At 40.2% G+C, this 26,104-nt stretch overlaps 3 protein-coding genes across 11 annotated transcripts; 1 reads left to right on the top strand and 2 right to left on the bottom strand.

Moving 5' to 3' along the window:
* Nucleotides 1-42: 42 nt before the first annotated feature.
* LOC129591090 (mediator of RNA polymerase II transcription subunit 22-like) lies at nt 43-1,601 on the top strand. Of its 4 annotated transcripts, none has more exons than XM_055486622.1 (4): nt 43-267; nt 380-579; nt 806-889; nt 1,081-1,601. In XM_055486622.1, exons 2-4 carry the CDS (start codon nt 439-441, stop codon nt 1,342-1,344), a joined length of 489 nt encoding a protein of 162 aa, XP_055342597.1. In that variant the 5' UTR covers nt 43-267; nt 380-438; the 3' UTR covers nt 1,345-1,601. The 4 variants fall into 4 exon arrangements, with proteins under 4 accessions (XP_055342597.1, XP_055342612.1, XP_055342605.1 ...); XM_055486637.1 differs by having other exon boundaries at nt 43-299; XM_055486630.1 differs by having other exon boundaries at nt 43-306.
* Nucleotides 1,602-1,790: 189 nt separating this feature from the next.
* LOC129591062 (major facilitator superfamily domain-containing protein 12-like) lies at nt 1,791-5,589 on the bottom strand. 2 transcript variants are annotated; one of them, XM_055486593.1, is made up of 9 exons: nt 5,464-5,589; nt 4,867-5,379; nt 4,480-4,627; nt 4,187-4,394; nt 3,331-3,445; nt 3,082-3,264; nt 2,815-3,000; nt 2,405-2,670; nt 1,791-2,292 (listed from the first exon to the last, which is right to left on the bottom strand). In XM_055486593.1, exons 2-9 carry the CDS (start codon nt 5,194-5,196, stop codon nt 2,019-2,021), a joined length of 1,710 nt encoding a protein of 569 aa, XP_055342568.1. In that variant the 5' UTR covers nt 5,197-5,379; nt 5,464-5,589; the 3' UTR covers nt 1,791-2,018. The 2 variants fall into 2 exon arrangements, with proteins under 2 accessions (XP_055342568.1, XP_055342560.1); XM_055486585.1 differs by having other exon boundaries at nt 4,867-5,546.
* A 530-nt stretch (nt 5,590-6,119) lies between these two features.
* Nucleotides 6,120-17,621, bottom strand: LOC129585873 (CREB-regulated transcription coactivator 1-like). 5 transcript variants are annotated; one of them, XM_055478790.1, is made up of 11 exons: nt 17,237-17,611; nt 17,059-17,153; nt 13,427-13,837; nt 9,501-9,695; nt 8,855-9,220; nt 8,688-8,728; nt 8,408-8,603; nt 7,864-8,073; nt 7,587-7,760; nt 7,044-7,167; nt 6,120-6,798 (listed from the first exon to the last, which is right to left on the bottom strand). In XM_055478790.1, exons 3-11 carry the CDS (start codon nt 13,535-13,537, stop codon nt 6,515-6,517), a joined length of 1,701 nt encoding a protein of 566 aa, XP_055334765.1. In that variant the 5' UTR covers nt 13,538-13,837; nt 17,059-17,153; nt 17,237-17,611; the 3' UTR covers nt 6,120-6,514. The 5 variants fall into 5 exon arrangements, with proteins under 5 accessions (XP_055334765.1, XP_055334774.1, XP_055334747.1 ...); XM_055478799.1 differs by having other exon boundaries at nt 13,427-13,509; XM_055478772.1 differs by having other exon boundaries at nt 7,873-8,073; nt 13,427-13,509; nt 17,059-17,621.
* Between the last annotated feature and the right edge of the window lie 8,483 nt (nt 17,622-26,104).

Raw genomic sequence — 26,104 nt, 5'->3', positions numbered from 1 at the left:
TTGCCACTTCCTGACTTCCACAAAAGCTGATCGTGAGAATTTTTTCACTGTTTTTTGGTGTTTTTCGTTTTGTTTTGTCTATTTTCTAACACCGCAGTCACTACAGAGTACAGACAACAAGTACAGTTAATATATAGAATAAAAAATAAGTACTTAGCACGGAATGTATTGTACATTACCTGGCATGCTGTGTGACTGGTGAAGATTTGGAAATTTAAAAGCTTCAGAATTTTTCATCTTTAAGGGTATCCTTTACTTGCATTCCAGGTTTGCATTGCATTTGCGGAATCTGGATGCTTGTTAGTTGTTAGTAACTTGTTACAGCTTGTATTTTAGATTTCTATCGTAATTCAGACTGATCCGGTTTTGGCCTTCGTAGGCTTCGTCTGAGTGGTGCCTTCGTCTCTGATTAACGCAAAGCTTGAAAGAAAACTTACAATGGCTCATGCTGCTGGCCATGGAAGAACGACTTTAACTGGTGGAAACAAGGAGAACGTTCTCAAGACACTAAGCAAGAAACAAAAAGATGACGTTAGAAGTATTCAAGACAATTTTGCGGAAATTCTCAAGCTTGTCAAGGCAAGTGTGTATCGGTATAAATAATTATTTTGATGTCCTTTTTGTCATTCACAGACCATTCTGCTATGTAGCAAACGGGCACTGTAACAGTACCTGCACTTTTGTTACTTAATCTGTAAATCGTAATTAGTGCAACAGTATGTGTAAAAAATAATCGTAAATACTGTAATGTGTATAAATCACAATGGCAGGTTGTGACTGATGCTATCGATCAACTTATTGTTAGGTTGAAGACGAACGCGGAAGTTCTGTACGAGTACAGACGGTAGAACAGGAGCAACTGGAATTGGGAATTCGCGCTACGAATTTGGTAAGCACATACCACGCGATCATTCGCTATAGCCTATAAGTAAATATTGTGAATTTTCATCTAGAGGAACAAACCATACTGTATCACGGGAACAGGCTACAAATTTAAAAAAACAAAAACTTCAGTGATATTGCGTGTTGAATTGTCAACAGTGGCGCTTCGCGTGCTTAAACAGTGTTGCTTAATTTCAGGTCCGTTGCGCAGAATCGTTGATGAAACTTAACGAAGATCTGAAAAAATATTTCTTCCTGAACGATTTTCCCTTTATAAGCCAATCGGTACAAAAGGCCAGGGAGGCAGCAAACGCTGATATAAAAAACTCTCAGTCTCGCATGATGAGTGTTTATCGCGAAATGCAAGCAGAACTCCATGATCTCGAGGATGAGTATGGTTCCGTATGGTACATCAAAAATTCTAATCCCACGAAGGAAAAGCCAGCTAATGGTGATCTTTGACGACACTGCGTATAAGATTACAAAAAGAAGTGAATTCATACTGAGCATTTTTATGGATGATCTACTCTTTCCTGTGATACTTACTATTTTGTTTCTTAACATTGCGGCTGAACGAACGATCGATTTAAACAGCTTTGATTTTTGGGCGCGCTCCTTCATTGGATTAATGGTGTTTCTATTTTTTCGTGTTTTATTATTTTGGAAACATTGAATTTCAGCATTGTCGCTCTGGTGTGAAATAAATCGAAAAGCGAAATTTGGACATAAACAGCTCAAGTGTTTTCAGTTTAGACTTCACGATACAGAAGAAAGACATCGTTAATTACCATATTTATTTTGACGGACTGATTCTGTCTAACTTCCATTAACTTCCAAGATTATTAACTTCCAAGAGCTAACATTTCCGATCAATTTTCTTAGATGTTAGCGTAAGGCGCTATCCCTAAAATTAATTGGTTTTTATTTAAAAATAAATCAGTGTAGCAAAATATCCACTGAAAAATTTAATAACAAGGCAGTAGACATAATTTTAATCTCTTTTCTATATTTATCGGAAACTCAAGCAGAACAGAAATTACACTACAGTAACACTTGAAACGATAAAATTTGAGAACAAACCAGTAACACCAGGAACTGGAATAAGAGAGTAAAAAACAACAGATAAATTACCGGGTTTACGAAATGGTTGCATTAGTTTGGGTTTGAGCAAAACGTGGATCACCGTAATGATCACCTGATTCCGAAAACATGGCTTGTCTATCTTCATCATTCTGATTGACAAATTCACGGTACGATGTGGAACTCATTATCCGCTGCCGGTCACGATGTCGCACTCCCACCGTCTGACGCGATATCAACAAAATGCAAATCAATGCTATCACACATGCTCCGGTCGGTACATATACCATCACTTTTGCAAAGAAATCCGAGTGATCTGAATGAGTGCCGCTACAAAAAAAAACAAGCCCACAAGTCACGCAAAGTAACATAAAAAATCATTATCCAATTACCAGGCGTATTTGATTTTTATACAACTTTCGCAAAAGAATTTGCAACTCACGAGACGGGATGTAAGAGCTGGATAGCCATCACAGCTAATCCGTTGGATAACTTATCCGCGAAACTCATTAGTCCGAACACAAATGCACCCGTACTGGTACTTCCCGCAATCAGATCGCTGGTGACAGCCAGTGACGCTACCATGAGCACGGTCCCGGAAGTCCCCAAAAGTGCCGCGATTCCGTAAACAGTTTTACCGTCTACGTTAAAAAATTGAATCCAAGCACAGGCTCCTAAGCCGAGTGCAATCCCGAGAACACAGGCAACCTATACAATTAAACGAAAAAATAATGCTTGGACCACAAAAGACACGACATGCATGCACTCGAATATAACACTATTAACACTACGATTATTCTAATGCACAACTGGCCATAAAGCTGAAATCAAAAATACAAAGTGATAACAGACCTTCTTGCCAATCCATCGGTTCAGTGGTTTCATTATTACTGAAGCTACAAAGCCGGTCATGTAAACCATGAGAGGAATATAGCCGATACTGTCCTTTCCTAGTTGCAGAGTATCCAGCAAATACATTGGCAAATACACCTGCGTGAGGTTGACAAAAAGCCGGGCGGACATATATAGAGCACCCACCTGAAATTGCAGAGACCAAATTTGGAGAAACAGCACACAAAAAATTCTTAAATTCTATGGAGTATCTTCAAGATAACTTACAATGTAAAAGTGCGGTTCTTTAAACCACTCTGCCCAAGTCATATGCACCGAGCTCATCTGGCTGTCTTGTGTTTCTACAGAGGACTGCGATGAGCTGCGTTGTGGATGTGGATCTTCTTTCACACCAACATGGAATATAACGGAAAACAATGTTCCCACACCAATTACAATGAAAACAATCATCTGAAAATACGCGAGACAAAAATGAGCTAATTATAATTTATTGTCTGATAATCGTTTTGACCGTACTCGGAATGTTGATGCATCAGAAGGGTTGACCGTTTTATCGCCGTCGGTATCCATTCTCAGGACCAACCAAGTAAGCATATAAACTGTGAGGTTAGATATGACTGTCCATCCGTAACTGAAACGAAAAAAATACTTATTTTTTAAGGCATAAAACCATACAAAACGTGCCAAAACTCTTTACAGCGGAATGAACAGAGAAGTCCTGTCATCGTAATAAATGGAAGATCTAGAGGTTTACTGGGTTGTATACAGGTTTACCAGTTACTACCGTACACCTCAAATTTTAAAGAGCAACAATGCTATCGAGAATGGTGTCACTCAAAACGATGAACACCATCGTACATACTCCAGAAAAATAAAAACAAATTATTCTACAATTTCCATAATTACAAAGCAGAAAATGGGAGAACATAACACAGTCAGATATCAAGGAAATAACAGGAAATAATTCCTGGGTTAAAAATGTGATGAGTTCTAAAATTTTTACAGGAAATGATTCAGCATACTTCCGGCGCTTTAAATCAATCACAACATCAGCGCACAAGTACTGGCAAAAACTGCAAAACAAGCTTTACGAGTAAGACGAGCCTTCAAAAGCTTACGTAGGAGAGTTACAGTATATATGAGTAACTGCAAGAAGCAGCATTCAAAAGCGAAGCTTCGCTGGTGCATACATATTTTACAAAAATTCGAAATATCTTTCAAAGAACAACTGCATTTTTGACAATAACAACCCTAATTGTAAAACGCGAGCTACGACTGTTGTAAACAAAACAAATAACGATTCTACAGTTCAGTTCACATCCAAATTGAAAATCTGGATTTCGAAGCAGAGTACAATGATTTTATTTTTTACCGAATAGCATTGAGTTCAACGCGATGGGAACCATCTGAAGATAAATCCGGAATCAGAGCAAGATGCGCAATCTGGACAGAAGCCCAGCCAAATTGGAAAATAACAACAAAGGGCGCGAAGTAAATGAATTTGGCCCAATCGTGAGAATTATGACAGCCGATGCAGTCAATAAACAGGAAAGGGAATGACACAATCACCGCTATCGTACCTGCAAACATTACGCCGTTTATCAGTCGCGTGCCGACAACGAACGAAAATGTGCAAATAAGAATTACGTGCAACGAAATATTTACCGATAAGATGCCAACTTTTCCTTCGCCCATAACCAAAAAATCCCGAGACAGAATGGTCAGATTCAATTCCGACAAAGGGAGTGGCAATCGCATCCGCAACTTGCCCCAGCAGTATCACAGCACCAGCGTAGGTGTTGGTAAAGTTCAGCTACAAAAAAAACAGGTCCGCGTAAATGCTTTGATCCGGGTATTAACAAAAATTAATGAATGCATAATAGTACATACTACTATTACACAATTAGCATGCACAAAAGTCAGGATGCCATCACTGGCACTGATAATTATAAATAGATAGATAGTAAATACATAAATCCGTAAACATAACCACTCACCATTCGAAGCCGAATGGGAAATTCCAAGAATTTTAACTACAAGTCTACAACTTACCACGCTGTGCAGGAACACCAACAAATAGCTGAACCACATGGCAGCGCATAAATCATTGAGCACATGTCCAACACCGTAGCACGCTTTCCGTATGAGAGTCAGCGGACGTTTGTCCTCCCCCAGAATTCCCGCAGTATCCACACTGTCTGGGGAATCCGGGGATGGAGGGCGCACTTCTGCCAGGATGTCCTGCGGTAATCCCAGCGATTTGTGGTGGTGATCATGGTGATGGTCGTCTTTGTTATGATTGTCGCCATTGACCACCTGTGGCTCTGTCGCCGATGTGCTGCCATTAAGCGTTGGTTCCTCCTGATTCATATCAACATGCATGGTGCTCCGCAGGAGGGGAATAATCCTGTAGGACTGGCGCGATCGTCCATATGATGGCTACACTACAATCCCAAAAGTTCTTAGTGATTAATCCCGTGTCTCCGTGTCCCGATTCGGAATAATCGCGTAAGCAGCAAGCTTTGGATTACGATTCCATATCGGAGAATGCAATGACATTTGAATCTTAAAACAGATTGCACCCGTACTTTCACACTTTCATAACAACTTTTCTGGTCAACATAAACTACCAATAAGCATATGACATACCGAGATACAGATGAACGGCGAACGTCTGACAAGTGAAGGTGGCGATAATTTAATCGTAAATCAGATTAAAATATTACGATAGCTCGATGTTGTACTATACGTACAGCAGGAGTCTGACTCTGACCCACTGTTAAAATCGACTGACTGGTGAGGACCAGTTGTATTACGACCAAATTAATTTAGACCAAATTTTCTCTGTGATTAGGCCGCCGCTGTCGATTGATGCTTAATGAGTGATAGTTTCCGAAGCTTTTGTTAAAAGTACTCGTGTTGTAAGTTGTAATTTGTAATAGTATTCATAGTAAATAATAAATAACGAACTACGAAAAAAAAAAGTTGTATTACGTACAGTACTTGGCACAGTACAAGAAAAGTGATACCAAGGCGCTGTGCACATTTTTACACAGTTTTTTTAATGGATTAAAACAAAATTTATCTCTCAAAAACATTTTATGCACAAAATATCGCATCCTGGTATGTACAGATATCCAGTAATTTTATTTTTTGACAAAAATGTTCACGTCATGATGCTCTAGTTTTTCGCTTCAGAATCCCATTTTAAATGTTTCTAAGACAGGAACAGAAGCATTCGCGGTGATATGTTTACTACTGGCTGCTAGCTACCATCTTACAATTAGATTCCAGCAAACTTTCGAAACAGTGTTTTTATTAAATTCAAAATTTTTTAAGTTAGCTGCTAACACAATTAAAATGTTCTAATACACCGTTTACGCAACCGAAAATCGCCGGCATGCAACAACAAGACGATATAAAAACCAGAATTACACTGTACAACAACAGACACCGAATTGCGGTCCAAAGGACCATAAAATACTATAAAACATTAATTCCACTACCATATCCGCTCGTCGGCATACCTAATTTACACGCATACACCAATTAAGAGATGGATCGGTTTTCTGCAAAGAAACTTTGGCACGTGCACTTCAGTTCTGTATTTCGTCGTTCATGAGGCTCAAGAATTTTTATAACCATATTTATCGATGCTGTTTTCGTGACGCCAGCTCTGCACCACACGCACATCGCAGTTTCAGTGAATATTACTGTCCAGGCGGAACTGCTCTTCTGTTTCGGGATCCACCACGTGACCCAGAGTGTCATCGTGCAGCATACTTAGTGCGTCCTGGTCCAGTTTAAACATATCCAAGAGATCAACAGATTCTTGACTAAATGTCTGCGCTGAGAAGTTGTGGTCGTTCACGTTTCCAGCTGACGCCATATGATGGTAGGGATGCGAGTTGACCACGGAAGCAACGCTGGTGTGCGGAGAAATGCCTGAGGAACAATCAACGCGCTGACTTCCATCGTCCATACCTGCGAGAAATTAAAGTTCAACGTTAGTTGATCTTATAAGTACGATAACACACAACAAATCAAGTCAGCTATACCATACAAAAATACGCTAATGCACAACAGCAAACAACAGCAATTAGTACACAAAGTATACACCGCATTTATACTGTCCATTAGCATTAACGACGACGTTGACACTTTACCATTATTAGCATACTTTAAAAGGGCATGGTAGTAACGTTAGTATAAATAGGATAATTGCGTACCAAGTGCGGGAGTAAATATTATGTCCGGGATCTGCGTTGGGTCGTTGTTTTGATTTCTGTGCATGAATTCATGGTTCATAAACTGATTGAAAATGTTGAATTGATCCGGCATGCTGTGCTGATCCTGCAACGAAGAAATTATACAAATAATAAATTAAGCTCCAACAAATGTGTTGTTGCGCCGTCTTATACCCCAAACCAGAATTAATTTCCTAAAATCACATCGGTAACATATTCCAACCAAACTCAACTGGGGATAACAGAACCCTCAGCTAACAGGTCGTATCCACAATAATTATTATCATCTTCCTGCACTGCCATTGGCACAGTATTTTTTGCACATATTATTTTAGAAGGTTACCACAATGCCGCTTTATAAGTACTGCTACCTCGATCGACACTAAAATACTTTAGCAGCGAGAAAGTGTTCGTTTTTTTCAATACAAATTTTTGGGGTTATTCCAATCTAGTAGGCAAATATAGAGCAAGATTTTTATGTCAGATTATTAAGTAAACTCATACAATGCAGCAGCAAGAGCTTACCATTGTTATTTGCTGCATTTTTTGGTGCATGTCTATGTAATGTGGATCTTGCGCGTATTGCATTCCACCAGAATTTGCTGGTGATGCGGGATTGGATCCACCTGCATGCATCATAACAAGATGATCGGATTGGACACCAGGACTGCTCGAATTCGACCGGTAGGATACAAACGACTAAAAAAAAGCTAATTTTATAACTGATCGCTGTATGTACTATGTACTGACAACGAGACAAACTGCTGATTAATGATATAACTACAGTTAAAGTGTAATTTACATTATGCACCGGCTGATAGGGATTCATTGGATTGTAGGGAAGGGTAGGGGAGGAATGCGGAGATTTCCTCGGTCCACCGCTTGGACCATTGGTGTCCGGGCCACGCATTCGCCGCATGTTGGTCGGACTAGTAGATGACGAGTGACTGTTCGGAGTTCGCACTTGATTTGACATTTGCATCTGGGGACTAGCATTATTCATAGAATACATCTGTAATAACAATAAATCAAAACATATACAAACTTGTTCGAAGTTCTGAAATTCAAGGTAGGTAGGTATAAAAATTTAAGGTAGCCATAAAATACTAGCACTGATACTACCTGATATTTAAGTATATAATGAAAAATAGTCGACAATGTAATGAGCAGTGTAACGCATTATCTCAGCATCAAACCTAGCTAGCTGACTTGCAGCGAATCAACCAAGCCCAGATTTTTACTTAAATGTACGTAATTAAGTAACGAAAGCTGTGCCATAAAATTTGTCAGTTTTACGTTTCCTACAAAATGTATTATCAACTCGCTTCAACAAAAGCTTCATTCACCTGTGCCGTTTGTGTATCTTCTGGATCAAGTGGAGATACAAGGGTAGGAAAGTTCATTGATGGATTCGTTAGATCTGGTAAAGAACCTGAACTCTGATTGGTCGATGCGGAAGGTTGAATACTTGTGGGCGACAACAAGTGTTGCTGTTGTTGCTGCTGCTGTTGCGCGATATGAGCATCACGCTCGGAAAACGAACTGAAAAAATAGTTCCAATGCAATTTCAAAGGGTTCTGCCAAGCGTAAGCTGATAAATATATATGGGACACACAATAAACGAACCTCGTTCCAGGAATGTCGCATGGCTTTGGTCGGTACATACCCTACAACGATTTAAGGGCGTTCAATGAGGAATTTTTATAGGAGGCACCGCTCGTTTAATTAAGTTTTTGCTAAGTGAAAGAAGAAAAAATTGTTGAAATGGTTGGCATCATTATAAAAAGACCAACCTTAGACGGATCATTCCACAAGTAGTTATGAGAGTCTGAGGATTTGTCAGGCACCGGCGAACGTCGATTAGGACCAAGTGCGGATGGGTGTTGCGCGGCCTGCTGACTGGCCAAGCTGTCCATGTGCGGATTGGCCGACTGGTGCAGTAAGGGATCGGAGATGGCGCGTTTTGTTAAATGACTGTTCTGATCAGGCGGCAGCAGATAAGAGTGCGGCATCCGATTGGCATCGTAATCCGTAGGCCGCTTCGTTGGTGAGAAATGCCGGCGGACATGACCTGACGGAGGTGTCGGACTAGGATGGCGCACTCCGCGCGGAGAAAGGTCGCGCTCGGTTCGCAGCATTTCCAAGCTTTCCAGGGCATTCTGTTAAGTAATGAGATCACTTTCGTACTGATCTCGCAATTACGTAAATACATTTATTAAGGGTACTTCATACATATATCTTTTCATAAAAACATCGCTCATAGTTAAGCAGTAAATCGAAACAGGAACATTTTCTAAAAGCGTGACAAAACTTGATGACAAAGGCATCGCCAATAGCAAGCAGATATTCAGAGAAATATATAGCGTGATTATATATGCATCAGTCCTTAATTCACTTCTACCTGGCCAAAACATGCAGAATGTTTTTGCCAATGCCTACCTGGAGATCAATACCGGCATTAGCCATTTGGTTTACGTTCGGCAGCGATCCCCCGCGATAACTGGGATAGGATGGGACCAGATGCTGTGTGCCGCGACTCGTGTGACCGATCGGATGCTGCTGTGCATGACTGGCAGGATGGTGATGCAAATGAGGATGCATCGGTGGCGCCGTTTGACCGCCAGTGTATAACACCTGTATAATATTCCCAAAAAAATCAGATACTGCTGGTACAGGAGGCATTCTTTTGCAGCAATCCCCGTATACGCATATGTTCAATCCATACACTTCCTTACAATTCGATCAAATGTCGGTTGCACGTTACGGTTTACATCGTTAAATCACAGATGTTGCTTTAAAATTTTGCCGAATCTTTAGTAACATAACGAAACTACGTAAACAACAACTCCTCTTAACACAGCTTTTAGCTGTTGTAGTGTTACTGCATTCTCGGTCTCTCGACATTGATGAAAGCACTCGATGTGACTTTTTCCGACTTTGCCTTAAGTTTGTTACATAAATTAAGTTTGTTATCTAAATCCATAAAACAGTTACTAAATAAATTTAGTTTCATAGTGCGCGAGTGAAGTGTAGAGCGACCTAAATATTACAGTTTTGTTTTCGGGATTTTCTTTTAATCATATTTTTAGCGCTAAGACAATTACAAAACGATGCAATATTATTTAGTAATGCGATGTTCAAAGATCTGCCAAGCCGAAGGATGGCACGAGCCGAGATGCACGCATACGGCATAGGTGATCTAAGTAATATGGCTCCGGGTTTAAATAAAACAGAGCGAATATGGTATACCGGATGTTCCTAACACCTGAGGGAATGCCAGTTTCTTTCTGCTTCGTGTGTGCACGTTCGAAATTCCCATGAACAAACTGGTGCACGCGGCTATTTCAATAGCCAAGGATGGCCAATTGCAATATTGTTACATAAATACTCTGTATCTACAGGTTTTTACAAGCAGGAATGCCGGCCGGATCAATCGATAACGAGCAATAGGGTACAGGCTTACTTTGGCTTTGAGATCAGCACCCCGAGTATATTACAGAACAACACAGTGAACAACATGTACATACTAGTACTACGTAGTACTGTGCGGGTATTCTGGAGAGTGGAGACTGGAGATTCCCAGTCCCGGATCGCACCGGCACATGTGCAGCCTGTTGCCTGGTTGTGGAACATGTGGATTTTGAATTTCTGATTAGCGTTCGTGCAATTGTTAATGTGGTGCTTTCTCGGTCACCCAACCTACCTGTACCGTGTACGCGATCCCGACCCCTTCGTTAAGGCAATTATGCAAATGCTCAAACCAACCACGTAAACACCACACCATGTGATTTAGCCCTCTTAACGAAACGGTCATTCCATTAAATGATTACAGCCGGAAACGAGTAATAATTATCGCCTTACTTCTAAGCATCATTCGTAAAAGAAATTGGCTTCCAGCAAAATACGTCTCATGCTCATACGTCAAAAGCGGGATGTTGTATCCGCAACAAAACAATAATTAATATCGCAAAAGTGGTGTTAACATTCTAGAATTGCATTATTTTGCAACGTAATGCTTTTCACTATTTTTATACACAAGCAACCAAGCTGACAATAACAAGAAGCAAGCCAGCCAAAGGTTAAATTATGTATATACTATATATCAATAATACGAGTGCATCTGTGGTGAACGGGTGAAATTTTCTTCCTGTACAGAGTACTGTGTTTTAATTGCTGGTAACACTAACACAGAAGTTAATTTGTACGCCGTATGGTAATAATAAAAGTACTTTACATCTTCGTAAAATTTCCGTAATAAATATAATACATAATCAAAGAAGATTTACGGTAAACTATCAAACATAAGATGTTGATGGCACCTTTGCATTTAAGTATCCGACAATACAAAATACATTTATTTTTTCCGACAGATGAATTCTACTCTATCGCCCACATATTAGCGCAACAGCTAACAAATAAATAACGGTCACATTCTACCACCAGCATCTTCTCAATTAGACTGTGATTGTGCGAATGAATGCAAGAACCCGACACCGCTTATTCCGGTGCCATGCACGAACTGCACAGCCAATTCTTGGGATGAATGGGAATATACAAACATCACATAAAGTGATTGATAAACGCTCTGTCACGTTGCTTCCGTCTGAGCAGGCTTACCGCGATGAAAAACGCCAACATGTGCTTCATCAAATATTCGCTTGATCGTATGCAGATGCACAAGCAAAAGTTTTCTTCTTCAGAAGATCCCAGTGTAAAGATATGTAATGCTACCTAGCCGGAGTTAACGAATTCTAACTCTAAAATATAGTTCTCTTTTCTCCTGATTCTCTTATAAATGATTTTTGATCGTCTTTAAAAATAATTTCTAAAATGTTTTATAATAACTAAGCAAGCTTCGCACAAAAGAAGAAAAATGGCGCATATTAACTGCGAAAAGCGCGCGCGACATTATTGACAGCATGAGAATTCGGAGCAGCACGAAAGCTTTATGTTCACAGTATTTCTTGTTGTCACTGAACACATCCAGCACTTGCTTAATTAATATGACAATTTTATCAAACAAATTAGCTAGTACGAGTTAGCAATCAGCAAATCACAGTCAAAGTTACACTAAGTTTAGGACATGATCAAACGACAAGCGAAGCATTTTTGAAAACCGTTTTTTCTTACAGTTCTTATTACGTTTCACTTTGTCTTATTTGTGGTAATTTAATGTAGTAGAGAACACATAATCGTATACTATATAAAATATACATTTCATCTGCAATTTTATGCACGATCACTGTGTTTGTAATTATGTATACGTAGTTCCAACAGGAAATCGTTTGGCATACCACAGCACCTCGAAGCGTACGTACGTATGTGTTTACGATTAGTTATGATAAACGAGGCAGAAAACGTATCTCTTTTATCGAAGTTGTGGTAGATAGGCGCGCTTGGTTGTCCCAAAATATAATGACCGATACATACACACTACAAATCTACCGTAAAACGACGCACGAAATAACACCCACGTTAGCAACTTAGCTGATTAACATAAGCACTATCTTTTTCACTGACGACCGAACGCAGAAAGTGAAAAGAAAAGAAAACAAAACCCACTAAACTTTGGTCGAAATTGGGTTACACTTTATCACAAAATATTTACCAGCAGTCAGGCTAATTATATAGAAAACCGCAATTGGGTAACAATCGGCAGAAACCAAAATCAGCCGGAAAACTAATCAAACTTTTATTATTCATATAACAACATTTTTCATATAACAGTAACATACAGTAACATATAGTCAACATATAGTAACATATAGTAACATCGTTTTCATATAGTAACATTTTCTTCAAATATTACTAAGAAATCATAACAAACAAATACTAGCTAAAATAAGACCGATTTTAAATTATAAACTAAATTTCGACTCGCGCATTTAACCTGTACCTACCGTGTAATGTTAAGGAACTGCCAAACAATTGCTCAGTATATATAACACATCAAAATGTGACCAGTGCACTTACCGGTACATAGGCGAAACACTTAAGAGCTACTCGTACTATGAGATCCGAATAATCGTACGCTAATTTTAATTCACTAGAATTACTTTTAGTAATTATACAATGGAAGTTATGTTGTGAAAAGTACAAGCTTGAATCCTAAAAATCTCTGATCTGGCGCTTGTTCACGTTAGTGATTTACTCCCATAAGAATAAACTGGACGGAATGATCATCACTTCACACTATAAGTCTGCCATTTAAAGTACGAGGAGTTCAGAGCCTGATTTAGATATTCCGCTCAAATTATACGAAAAACGTGCTATAATGATGAGTAGCTAATTAATATCCAGCAAGTACTTACACTTAAAACTTACAAGATAACGTCCATCGCCAATCAAATTCGCAATACACATACCTTGACGAGTTGTGCTTCCTGCATCATTTCGTTGAATCGCCTGGTTTCCTCCTCCTGCTTTTGCAGCTGTATCTGAATTTTCTCTGAAAATTTCCGAGGATTGTTAGACATTTTTGGGATGGTTGGAGATGCGGTGGTGTGTTTCTTTAGTGTAAAAACAAAGATTTCCAGGTATACAGGAAGTCAGTTAATTTGCTGGCATGATGGTGTCAACCATTAGAGGCAATCCAATGGAATAATGTCACCATATGTCAAACAGTGTAATATGGCAATTCAATAGGCACTGTTCTTTAATCCAGCAGAAAACAACGCAGCAGAATATATGCACGGTTATTGTGCCTGTGTTCCAGGCGCGTTATAGGCGCAGTTAACTCGGTTTGTACATGGCGTGGATCAAGGAACGCAGCTGCGCTAAGGGACCAACACGAAGGAAAGGGAATAAATTTCTCATTTAAGCTGTCAACCAACGGGGGGATAACAAGAAAAGGATACTGGCGCAGTGTTTTACCACAATCAGTTGATAACTAGGGTAGCACATATACGTGTATGTGGCATTGTGGCAGCACGAACACATACAAAACGTATACTAATTTGGCAAATGTATTATGTGTAACGCGTATAAATATCCAGTTGTGCCCGAATAGAGTAATGATCGGAAACAGTGCGCAGAGTATATTGTTCGAAGCAATAAATTATTAAAACATTATTCCCTCACAAAAACAGAAACATCATGAACGAGGTTTTCAGTAGCCATGATAATAATGAATCTGTTGGTTCCTGCAAGTTCCAAGTTATAGGGCTTCCGCTTGTACCCCAGGACTTCATAAGCAATCTAGCCTCGTGAGTGTGTACGCGAAGATTGCTAGTCTTGCAGTAACCACACCGCAACGTATTTACACGGCACGGCAGTTGCAATAATACTGTATTCAAATTGCAACCCTATGCGTAGCGGGTAGTCTATGTATGTGCTACACGTGACATATATAAAGCAATTGATCTGAACACTGCCGAACTCCACAAGCCTCTTCGTAACGGAAAGTTTACTGTGCACGTTTGTCAGTGCGAAACCCGCTGAAAGATTCGCTGTTTGCAGTTTGCTGACTAAAATAATAATAACTTAAACCAAAAAAGAGTTCTACGCAGTACAGCGCTAAACATATATGCGCCCCGTATTTCTACCGACGACAACGAAAGTGCTGATTTAAATGTTTAAGAATTGGAGCAGCCTTCCCAAAACACGCACGGGTGTAGTGGGCAATGACCAAGGCCGTCGCCACACATCGAGCAGTGGGATAAACAAAAAATAATAATTATTTTTTACATGCGTTACCGTTAAAAAAACCTTTCCAATTGACATAAAAAATTAATAAACAAATGCCTGCGGTAAAATACTATAAAATATAATTAAAATATAAGTACCGCCATGTCAAACAACATGTTTTACACTGTTTAACAATAGTATGTTGCCTCAAATACGAAAGTTTCTGCTTATATAGTATAGCGTACTTATACATAATCTGGTAACGACAAGCTGGCCAGTATCAGTAACAAAAAAGAGCGGATATCCTATTTGTATAATAATACTGCATATACTGCAGCTTAAAAACAGAAAAGCTTATTGCTACGAGCATAATTATTGTACGTATTCTTCACTACACAATTTTTCCAGTGTTACTAATTTTAGGCGACGGCGCTGAACCCAAAAGTTTTACAGCCCTTTCTTGAACCATGGTCGGTGTTCGCAATCGGGAGGGAAGAGAGTAACAGGGAAACTGACAGTTTCGTTAACGCGGGTCAAATAGTAAGATATTTTACCATAGCGTACGTACACAAATAACGTTAAAAATCTTCTTAAATTTAACGAAGTGTGTGAGCGACAAACCAAAATTGTATTCTGGATTACATATACTCGAGATATACCACTCCAGTTTGTCTTCGGCAGCTTACTGCCAGTACACTTTTCTGACTTCGTACAAACTTCGGTGGTTTCTTCGGTGGTTTCTTGCTGCAACATCAGATTTCACTCATATTATAGGTCTTACGCTAACCGGATGGTGCTGCTACTTGTAGGAGGACAAAATAACCCCTCAAACTTCCGCATGTGGTATAGTACGTAAAAGTTCCGCATGTGGTATAGTGCCTTCCCTTCCCGTTCGTTTCGGTGGTCTGGGGATCAGACGCACTGAGAAGCTAGATCCTTCTGCTTACTTGGCATCGGCTTCTTCATTGCGCCCACTGATTTCCAGATTGTGCCCGACACTAACGGCAACTGATGTTACCACCGCCACTCGCGCGTGGAAGTTAGACGCCAACGCCGAGGAACTTCCCGCGGAAACTTTCCGACACGTCCAGAAAGCATGGGATACTCCTAACACTCTGCATACATTTTCACGACTGACCGCACTACGAACATCGCAGGAGGAAGTGGCACATTTGAAGGCGGTATCAGTCCCGGAATCAGGCGTGTGGATCCATGCATTACCGGCAACTTGCCTCGGTAACCTATTGGATGACAACGCTTTTCGCATTAGCGTTGCGCTGCGTCTGGGAGCACCGATCGTTACTCCGCACGTGTGCGTTTGTGGTGGGTTGGTCGACGAGTTAGGCCGGCATGGACTTCGCTGTAAGCGGTCTGCCGGAAGACTACCACGACATGACGGAATCAGCGCGGAATTTACTCGAGGCTTGAAGTCAGCCGGTTTTCCTTCTAGAATGGAACCAAAAGGTCTGTATGTGAAGGATAAGAAAAGGCCGGACGTGATCACACTAATACCGTGGGCGCGCGGAAAACCGCTGGCCATAGACGTTACCTGCGTGGACACGCTGGCGGCCTCGTATATCGACCGCACTTCCGTGAACGCCGGCGCAGCAGCCGAACTCGCCGAAAGGAAGAAACTAGCGAAACACGCTTGGATGCAAGCAAGATACGATTTCGTTGCTGCAGCCATCGAAATTTACGGACCTTATGGAGACGGTACTAAAAAGCTAGTGGAAACGGTTGGAAACGGTATAGCGACTTCAACTGGCCAAAAGCGGGCGAAAGAGTTTTTTAAACAGCGAATATCTATGCGAATACAACGGGGAAACGCGATTTGTGTAATGGGTACGATCCCCGATCAGGATAGCATAGAGGAATTGTTTCTTTTGTAAATGCCGTTTTGCTCTGGTGCATAGTTTGTACTCGTACCATGATACTTATTAAAGGTTTTATTGTTTAGAAAAAAAAAGCGGCACTGGATTTTACAAGGAATTCCTATATACTCCATAAGTACCGTCCAGTCGTAGACACTGTTGTTATCGAATTTGGATTACAGTACATAGAACGTAATTTAAAATTAAATACAGTAGGTGTCTGAATTCATGCTACAGGGTAAGTATGAGTATCGTACCACTGGAATACCTTTAGCATTTCAGGAGGAAATTAGTGGTTTTACGTACAAACATGCATTAGTCCTGAGATCAGCTTTTGATACAGCTTGATAAGAGATCTCTTATGGTCTCTCTTAAGAGATCTCTCTCTCTCTCTCTCGAATGGTTCACTCTAGAGTGAACCATTCGTGGAAAGGAATACCTTGCGTGTTACTAATAATACAGCTTTATTCGAACCAGATCCAGACATAACGGAAACTTACGTTCGATGGAATTGATCCGGTACCCGTTGTTCTTGGTTGTCAATCTCGATGGCCCTGACTGCGAAGCTGCACCATAGTGTCCATTCGGCCGTAATCTGCGCTCGGACATAGTGTTCGCCGAACAAATGGGAATTAAGTCAAATACAAACTGCATGTGAACAGCAGAGAATATTAATACCGAAGTTACGAAGATCCCTGTGCAACAGAAAACGTCACTGTGGCCGTAATGTGGTAAACCGGTGCTGTAAATATATACATAGCCGACCAAGTGAAATCCTTAAAAAACAATATGACTGCAACTCGGACTCGTGAGACTAACTACTGCTTCCGGTGACGGAATGAAATCTATACAAGTGTCGCGTTTCTCCAGCTGGTGTTCGTGTAGACCTTTCATATACCGGTACTCCGTTTCTAAAATACCTCTGGCGACTTCACACATTGGCCTACACGTATCCTGTCACATCTCTGAAATCACGGCAGGAACTCGTCACTTGTCTTTGGGAGGCTCACGGGTTTTACCCGCGGACTTCTGTGCACTTGTCACAGCGCCTTAGGTCGTACTGTTAACTAGTATTACCGGTTCGCGTTGTATTGATTCAGACTTCGTAAATGTGACAAAATTACAGGGCTGGAAATTGTTCGCGATACATCAGATGACTTTTTCTTGCATCTAAATGCAGCAGCAGCTAAACAAAGGTTAGCGAAATTAACAAAAACATATCCTTGATGGAAATCTTCCCACCGGCACCCACCCAGCTGTAAACGGAACTAAGCGGACGTTTACCACAGTTCGCATCAGGTCCTTAGTAACGTCAGAAAAAGAAAACAGTGCGCTGGAAGTGACAGTAATTATGGAGCAACGCTTTTGATAACGATCATCTTCTCAAAGGTTTCGTCGTTATGACGTCTGTGCTTCCATTTTGGTCATAATTTTGCAATGCAGAGAATTGCAAATGCAGTTCAGGCTCATATGTATGCTGCTGTGGTTGCGATTATTGGTGTTTCCTACAGTAACGATCTGCAATGGCAGTGCAAAGCAGAATTTGAAAACTCGCCTCATCAAACCTGATATTATACGAGGAATATATAGAGCATGTTCAACTTAAATGGTCACAAGTCCCTTTGTATACCCGGGCGATTACCATTAACAAAATAAGCAAAACGAAAGCAGGAGAATAAACTATAAAACATACTTCTTGCTGTCGGTTCAGGATAAAGGTAGTACGAGTATACCTCTAATATTCGCTGGATGCCCTTTTGTTCGGCACGAACAAAATTAACACAGCCACAACTACGACTTTATAAGTATGATTATTGTTTCTAAAATTACCGTACTATGACAAACCTGTTATACATACGCCTCTTTGAAAAATGCTCCCTCCACATGCACATCGACGTATTTTTATTCATTTTTATCAGTATTTTTAACGACTACTCAGTACCCTCCGGGGGGCTTCGGGGGAGAACGAAAGGTGATCCAAAGCGCGATGAAGACTGCAGTCCACGGCGGCCCGGCGGGTTTCCGACATAACAGAACTGCTATTAACCGGTAAGCTGCACGGCCTTGATTCGTAAGTTCACCAAATCCAATCCTTCTGTAGTCAAGGTCCCAGGTTGCAGAATAAATTCTGCATTTGCAAACCGGAACTCAAGTCGACCAGGAGCACGGACTTAAACCCAACGATAATCCACGAAAACCGCATATAATTATAACAAGCGACACCAGTACATACCAGTTAAGCATAAAGACAATAATAACACATACAGTATGCCAGAACTTATGATGAACATCAAAACGTTACCGGGTAGCAGTTTTTTATCCTTCTTTTATGGACTCCATGCTTTGAGCACAATGTGTGCAAGTTGATGAGAACAAAGCGGCAGTGTGGTAAGCAGCCGTATTCGCCTTGAACTGTGAGGAACAGAGACGCACCATTACAACGCTTTTATATATATTTATTTATATACGATTTTCAACGGTACGAGTAAATACAATACGCAGTAGTGTATTTACTTTATTATTGCATTTGTTATTATTAATTAATTCCGCTCGCGGTTAGCAACCTGTTGCATTGAATGCCTTTACCTCGGTACACCATACGTTCCAGCCGCGTGTACCAGTACCGCGCATCTTTTTGCAGATCCTCCTTCCACGTTGTGCACTGTACTATGCTACTATGTTCGTGCTACATAGAGATGGAGATTTGTTTCAAATTTGACTACATTTCCATCGCAGCTGTTCATTTTTGAATTTTGTTTTAAGGTCGCAAGCTGATGAAGAACTTCTTGGGAGCTCTCACGTGTTATTTTGCGCGGTGCTCAACTGCATAAAGCAGGCATCTACCGGTAAAATACAAAAATCTGTTTCGAACATTTAGATTCATTTACTGGAAGTCTCATTCTGCTGTTTAACTATATATATATATATATATATATATATATATATATATATATATATATATATATATATATATATATATATATATATATATATATATATATATATGCCGATAAGAGAAAACGCATATATATATATATATATATATATATAAATAAATATAAATACTATCAAGTGAATAGTGTTTTACTATTTGTATACGTAGATACCAAACCGAGCAAAAGGTTGTGAACGAATTGGTCGCCTTGGCTATATATTGCAGATTATAACAACTATTCGAACTATGTTTGGTTAAAAATGAAATCCATTCTCAAATTGAATACAAATAATGTATTACAAGTAAACTTCATTTATTACGATTTTAAAACACATGGCTACAACCGGATACTACTCTAAAATTTATATTACATTCGAAAATTAAAACTAAGACACATAACCACATACCGTATATTAGCTAGCCATTTGAGTGACCTTCCACTGTTTGCTAAATACCTAATCGAAGCCGCCTTGCACATAACTGCTTAACGTTAGTGTCGTACCGCAACTTGCTCGCAATAATTTTATTTGAATTGAATGCATCAGGTAGGAGCACATAGTTTTATTTTGTATTATTAATTACTAACATATTTCAGATAGGTGGTATCGCTTTATATGTCGTGCTGGGTATGTACAGCACTATGTATAGCACTATGAATTATTATGTACAACGACAACGGCTCCAGAGTCGGCGAGACCGGGTTTGAGTTTCTTCCGTTATTTTATATTTTCTTAATGGAGACATGACAGCAGGGCCTTCTTTGCTGCATCGTTTTGGCAGGATGTATCCGGCGCACAACCATTCTTCTGATTGTGGTGTCCTCCTGTCTTACCGCGTTACAATATTTGTATGTCAACAGTTTGTCCGTCCAGTGCCGCTCTACAATTAATGCAGTCTACTGACTGCACTATTGTAGAGTGACTCTGGCCCGTCTTGTTTCACCCACATTATAACAAAAACTTTTGTTTCCCACGATTGTTGCTTTAATTCTGACTACTTTCTTACCATTTACATTTTGAGTGTTGTTTCTCTCTTCTAGTGACAGATTATGAATATATTTTAGATCCGCCATAATTTAGTGACAAAACTGATTGTACTGCTGGTTTATTTTGCTTTTGCCAGACGAATGTATGTTAAATATATACAAAGTAAACGAAACGTTGACGATAAACGGATAAAATACTGTTCCGGGATCTACTTCTGTTCAAATCACTATACACTCTCCGTAGCTCCTAACGCATGCCGCATTTTTTTGGCCATGATGTTTTTCGGGGTGTTCGCCTAAAGTCTGACTTGACCCCTGATCATCACTAACCAGGGACAAATACGCTTCATACACCAAATGCTTCTGAGACGGGAGCCGATGACCGGCCCCTTATCAGCTGACGACGATTTACGATTTATAGAGCACGCAAAATTTATAAGTCCGGTACTTTTGGCACAACTGTAACCAGCGTTAATAGTAAAAGTCCGGTACTTTTGGCACAACGGTAATTTATAAGTCCGGTACGGTCCGGTAATTTATAAGTCCGGTACTTTTGGCACAACTGTAACCAGCGTTAATAGTAAAAGTCCGGTACTTTTGGCACAACGGTAATTTATAAGTCCGGTACGGTCCGGTAATTTATAAGTCCGGTACTTTTGGCACAACTGTAACCAGCGTTAATAGTAAAAGTCTCAATTAAATCATATTTTCAATTATATCATATTTTCTGCATCACACTGTGCAACTAAAATCTACGGGGACTCAGTAAATACGAGTACATTGTTTCTCCTGTAAAAGGTTTTGTGAGCACGATGAGAGACTGTCAGAGATAAATAGCGAGGTCAGAGATAAACACATAAACAGATAAACATAAACATATGTCACAGATAAACTAGCCGCGAGCACTACAGGTTTCATTGCACGCGGTGCCACTATTTAAGCGTTAATTTTTACACAGATCGGCATTATTAAATTAGTTTAGTTCTAATGAAGGTTTGCGTTGTGGCCGGTGCAAGCGCAAATGCTAACAAGGCCTTTTACCGGCTATTAAAATTAAATGAAGCTGTATGAGTTACTGTGCTGTTATTATAGAGATTGTTATAATTAAATAAAAGTTGCACTCTGTTACTATATGAATTTCGGGCATAATTACAGATTATGACTCAAGATGCGGATCTAGTGCTGCAATCCACTGTTCGCTTTAGCTAGTAGGAGTGTGATTTTCATACATATTCCCAGTGCATGCAGCCGGGTTTCACGCCAACGGCCCGAACAGTCAGCTCCAGTTATGTATTTCTGCATATATATGGATGGTGTACTCTTCCGAGTGTTGTATCCATGTAATGGCTCATATATTGACGTTTATTGACCGCTGCAAACACCGCTATTTTGCACCTGTTCGTAATAATTGTATCGATTGGCGCACATACACACATACACACTAGCACTGAAACACACACAACACCGACCGGTACATTCCTACTGGCTTCCCTACTGTGCCCTGCCTGACAAGTAGTCCAGATTAGGAAAATAGGTAACTCAGTCCCGGCCCTTGTATTCCCACCATATAAGCCCAGGCGCTCTTTATCCGCATCCGGATCTTGAATGGCCCTAACCATTACGAGCCGGCCGCAGTGAGCTGAAGCGGCCGGCGCGCTAATCATCCAGCGGGATAGATCTCTCCTCCGCGCTCCACACAGTACACACGCGCTGCTGCATGCCTCAGTCTTTCCTGTGTAGTCAGACAGGAATCGCTGCACATCACCGCCCTACAACTGTGCAATATTACACCGGTGTGCAACGGGGACAACACAATGTGTGTAGTATCTTAATGTTAACGCCCTACACATTAATGCCCTTAACGCCGGGGATAGAGACGGGCACGAGCACTCACGTTGAATGCACCTCCATGAAATTTCATCATCATCCCAATGATCATGTTCTCTCGATCGCCGATCCGATTAGCTCCCATGATAGTATCGAGTGCACTGTAATAAAACACCCGCACCGACCAGGCAGGGCACCGTGCACCGGTGCTGTGTACTGTGTGTACCGCTGTCGTCGCCGCTGCCGCTGCTGCCCGGCCCCAGCAGACGACGCTTTGTTGATTATATGCGTAACCACCGACCGGCGCTTAGGCGATTGTGTATCCCCCGGAATATCCGCTCCCAGTGAATCTCTCACAGCCCCCTCTTCATCCATTTCCACCGGATCCTGGCAAAAAGCCGTGTACAACTCTATGGCATATTTCACCCAGGTAATAATACTTAAATTCATGATAAATCCCCCTTTTGTCCTACACGATATTGGCATTTTCCTTAATCCATGGCTGCAGGTTGTAGCAGGAAGCAAAACCGGGAGCTGACAACGTTCGATACCGCGGAATGCATCATGGGCAATGGCGGACTGACGCTGGCAGGAAACACTTTCAGGTAAGCGTGCGATTACGCAAGTCCCGTGTGTATTATTTGTTTTCACATCATAAATGATTTGAGACAAACCGTATAAAATTAGGGTAGTCTAATCCTGCAAAACGTACACTTTATTTTTTGGAAAATGTTTTCGGAACTTTGAACTGTATTTTGTAAGATAGAATGAAATTCTAGTATGTAACAATAATTTTAATTATTAAATGTTGATAAAGTTGCCTGTTATGAACATGAAAAGATGTACCGGCATTTTGCGAAGTGTTTGGTTTTCCAAATACAGAAAAATCACAGCAATATAGTCCTGCTTAAAACACGATTGTTAGTTAAGCTCTTACCGGTCACTACAGTGCGGGCACTCTATTTTTGGTTGACTATCTAGCGTTTAATGCTAATTGTTTAATTTTAAACTCCTAATTTTTCCGGTTTGCAAACTAGGGATTGCGGTAGCACTAGTGCTATCTTCCTAGTTCCTACACTCTTCGCTGCCGACTGTAATAAAATGTAATTGTCGATTAGCAGTGTGACGTTGATTCATGCCAATTGCCGCACACTACGCACCGTGCACATGTGCGTGTCTACAGGAGAATACACAAATGCATATAATATTCTCGTAACTTAACTTGGAATGCATATCCTCTGGACACTGGACCTGCCCACTAACGTACACCGGTTTTTTTGTAGACGAGTTACATGACTCATCCGGCTAAACCAATGAGACCGAGGCAAGTAGAACTGTACGATGCGGTACTTACGTCGCTGGATCCATCCATCGATGGATTTTTTGCCGAATAGGTAAGCTGCATTAAGGAATTGTGAATGCCGGCCAAGTCCAGAACGGCAGATTGGAATATTTTCCGATAAAGGAATAACAGTGAATTGTGCAGGCGAGTAATCAGACATGAGTAGGTTTGCGTGTCGAGCTATATTTATGTGCGTGCAAAAATCTGATTGCCAAGGAGCGGAACATGGACCGAATTCTATGGCGTGTCTACGCTTCGCTGCAGTAATTCGCTTGGTTCTTTGCTGGACATCCATTCATTTGGGATCCGTTGAGTTTTCCTCAGGTTTCGATGGCTAGAAGTTACAGAGTGCAGTTGGAGTTAATTATTAGAAACCTTTCTTACAAGAGCTGAGCGGTGACATGCAAATTGAGATTTGAGCACGGTGCAAGTGTGTATGCACAGACTTACATTCTGTGTTTAAATACCCAAAGAAAAGCACTTAAAATTAAATAATACTAAAATTTTTGATTTGCAGTTTACACCTTATTTGCAAATAAAATATTCATATTTAACACATAGGATGTTTGTCTTTGTGCATTACCTTTAAGTTACATGTACAGGTAATGCGTGTAGTTACAGGCTGTAACTACGCGCGGCAGTGTTTGTGACCCTTTAAGATGTGTTAAGTTAAAGGTATTACAGGCTCTTCTATTTCTCGAAAATTTGCACAGTCTTTCTCATAATAATTATTGCGGTACCAAAATTCTGCGATTTTATATCGAATACACTGAACAGTGTTAATGTTAGTAATGTGGTAACTCGGCCATTGTTATAACTTTTGTTGTTTGACTTCGGTACTCGTATATACCCGACAATCGCGGTACACAGCTAAACGAAAATAGTGTAGCTCAGCAGTTTCTGAAACAAGAAACGTAAGGTTTAAGATTTAAAACTAAATATTTGCAAGCGCGTGCATTTGGGGCTTTGCTTTAATTCTTCCTGATTATCAACAATGAACTTTCACAAACTAAATGAGCACGATATGGTTAAATACACAAGTTTTACGACCATCCAGATTGGTGTTTTCCGAAAGTGTTGTAATTATAACGGATAACTGATAAAACAGACGAGAAAACATTATCGATGAATTACGAAGTCTGTGTTGCTTAATTGTAAAAATTAACAGCTTGAACTACACCATCAAGCTGGACCAACCGTGTTATCCAGACCTTACAAAGTTACACAAATTAATTATCGATGGCACTTTGCCTGATTGAAAATGGGCGCAAAATCTTTGAAATTCAATAGCAGTTTTTTTCTACTATGGATACAGTGTTTTTATTGTAACAATATTAAAATCAGCAGTGGAATCTAAACTAGCTGCCCGGCAAATTAGGCCAAAATGTCTGGAACATGGTGCAGTGCTGCTCCATAAAACTGAAACATACGTGCCGCAAACACCTATAGATTTACGATATAAGTAAGTTACGTTATACAATTAATGCAACTAATGCCTGCTTCTATTACTTAACAGTCAAGTATTACAATTAATATAATTGAGTATTATAGGTACTTATATGTTAAGTAATTAACTGTACGTTTGAAGTTACTGTATATGCGTGTTGGACTGATATACATTCACATCCAATGCCGGAATTTACATTTTTGCATATGTCAGGTATGACTTTCGATGAAAAACTTTAATATCATTAATAGTAAACCACTATAATTCTGCTGTTCGGCAGCCACAAGATGCCGGCGTTTTTTTCGTGATGGCGACCACTGTCAACCGTAATCAACAAGACCGGAAAGATCTTTCTACGGCCGTCCCGTAACTCAGACCACTCCGGGATAGACGTATACATGACTAATCGATTAGGTTGGAAAATCATGCAAGGAGCCAGGCCAGGGAGGAATCAGCGAAAACCAGCAGGTAATAATGGGAATTTGCTGACTCTAATCGAAATAATTCCATAGTTGAGTTTGTCAGCCCATGAGCTAACAGACACAAATGGGGCATTGCACCGCATACTATAATGTGAGCTCGCCCCCAGTTGAATTTTATATTCGAGTTTACCTAACGAACAAAAAATAACATAAACGGTTAACCTTTCGGTACCTATATGATAATATTAAATCAATTACGTAAGTAAGCAAGCCAAATAAAACAGCTTACACAAATAAAATCTGCACAAATATCTGCCAAGTATCTGCAATCTGCAAGACATCTTAAGAACCATTTCAACTACTCAGTACCTTTAAAACATCGGTGGATTCCTGCAAGTTCACACAAATCGGTATTCATATCTGTACGCCGTTACATCTTGGGTTTCGTTCATTGTGATCTAGCGTTCATTCACTTATTTAACACGCCACTTAATTAATGTCTTTGTAAACCCGTAATTAATATATGTATTTAGTTTTCGACGTACTTTTATAGAATGCCGGTAATAAGTTTCTCATTTTGATGTAATT

The sequence above is a fragment of the Paramacrobiotus metropolitanus genome, unplaced genomic scaffold, assembly GCF_019649055.1.
Source record: "Paramacrobiotus metropolitanus isolate TYO unplaced genomic scaffold, Prichtersi_v1.0 Parri_scaffold0000002, whole genome shotgun sequence".
Classification (NCBI taxonomy): Eukaryota; Metazoa; Tardigrada; class Eutardigrada; order Parachela; family Macrobiotidae; genus Paramacrobiotus; species Paramacrobiotus metropolitanus.
Note: the sequence above shows the minus strand (reverse complement) of the source record. Positions and strands in the feature narration are given on the sequence as shown.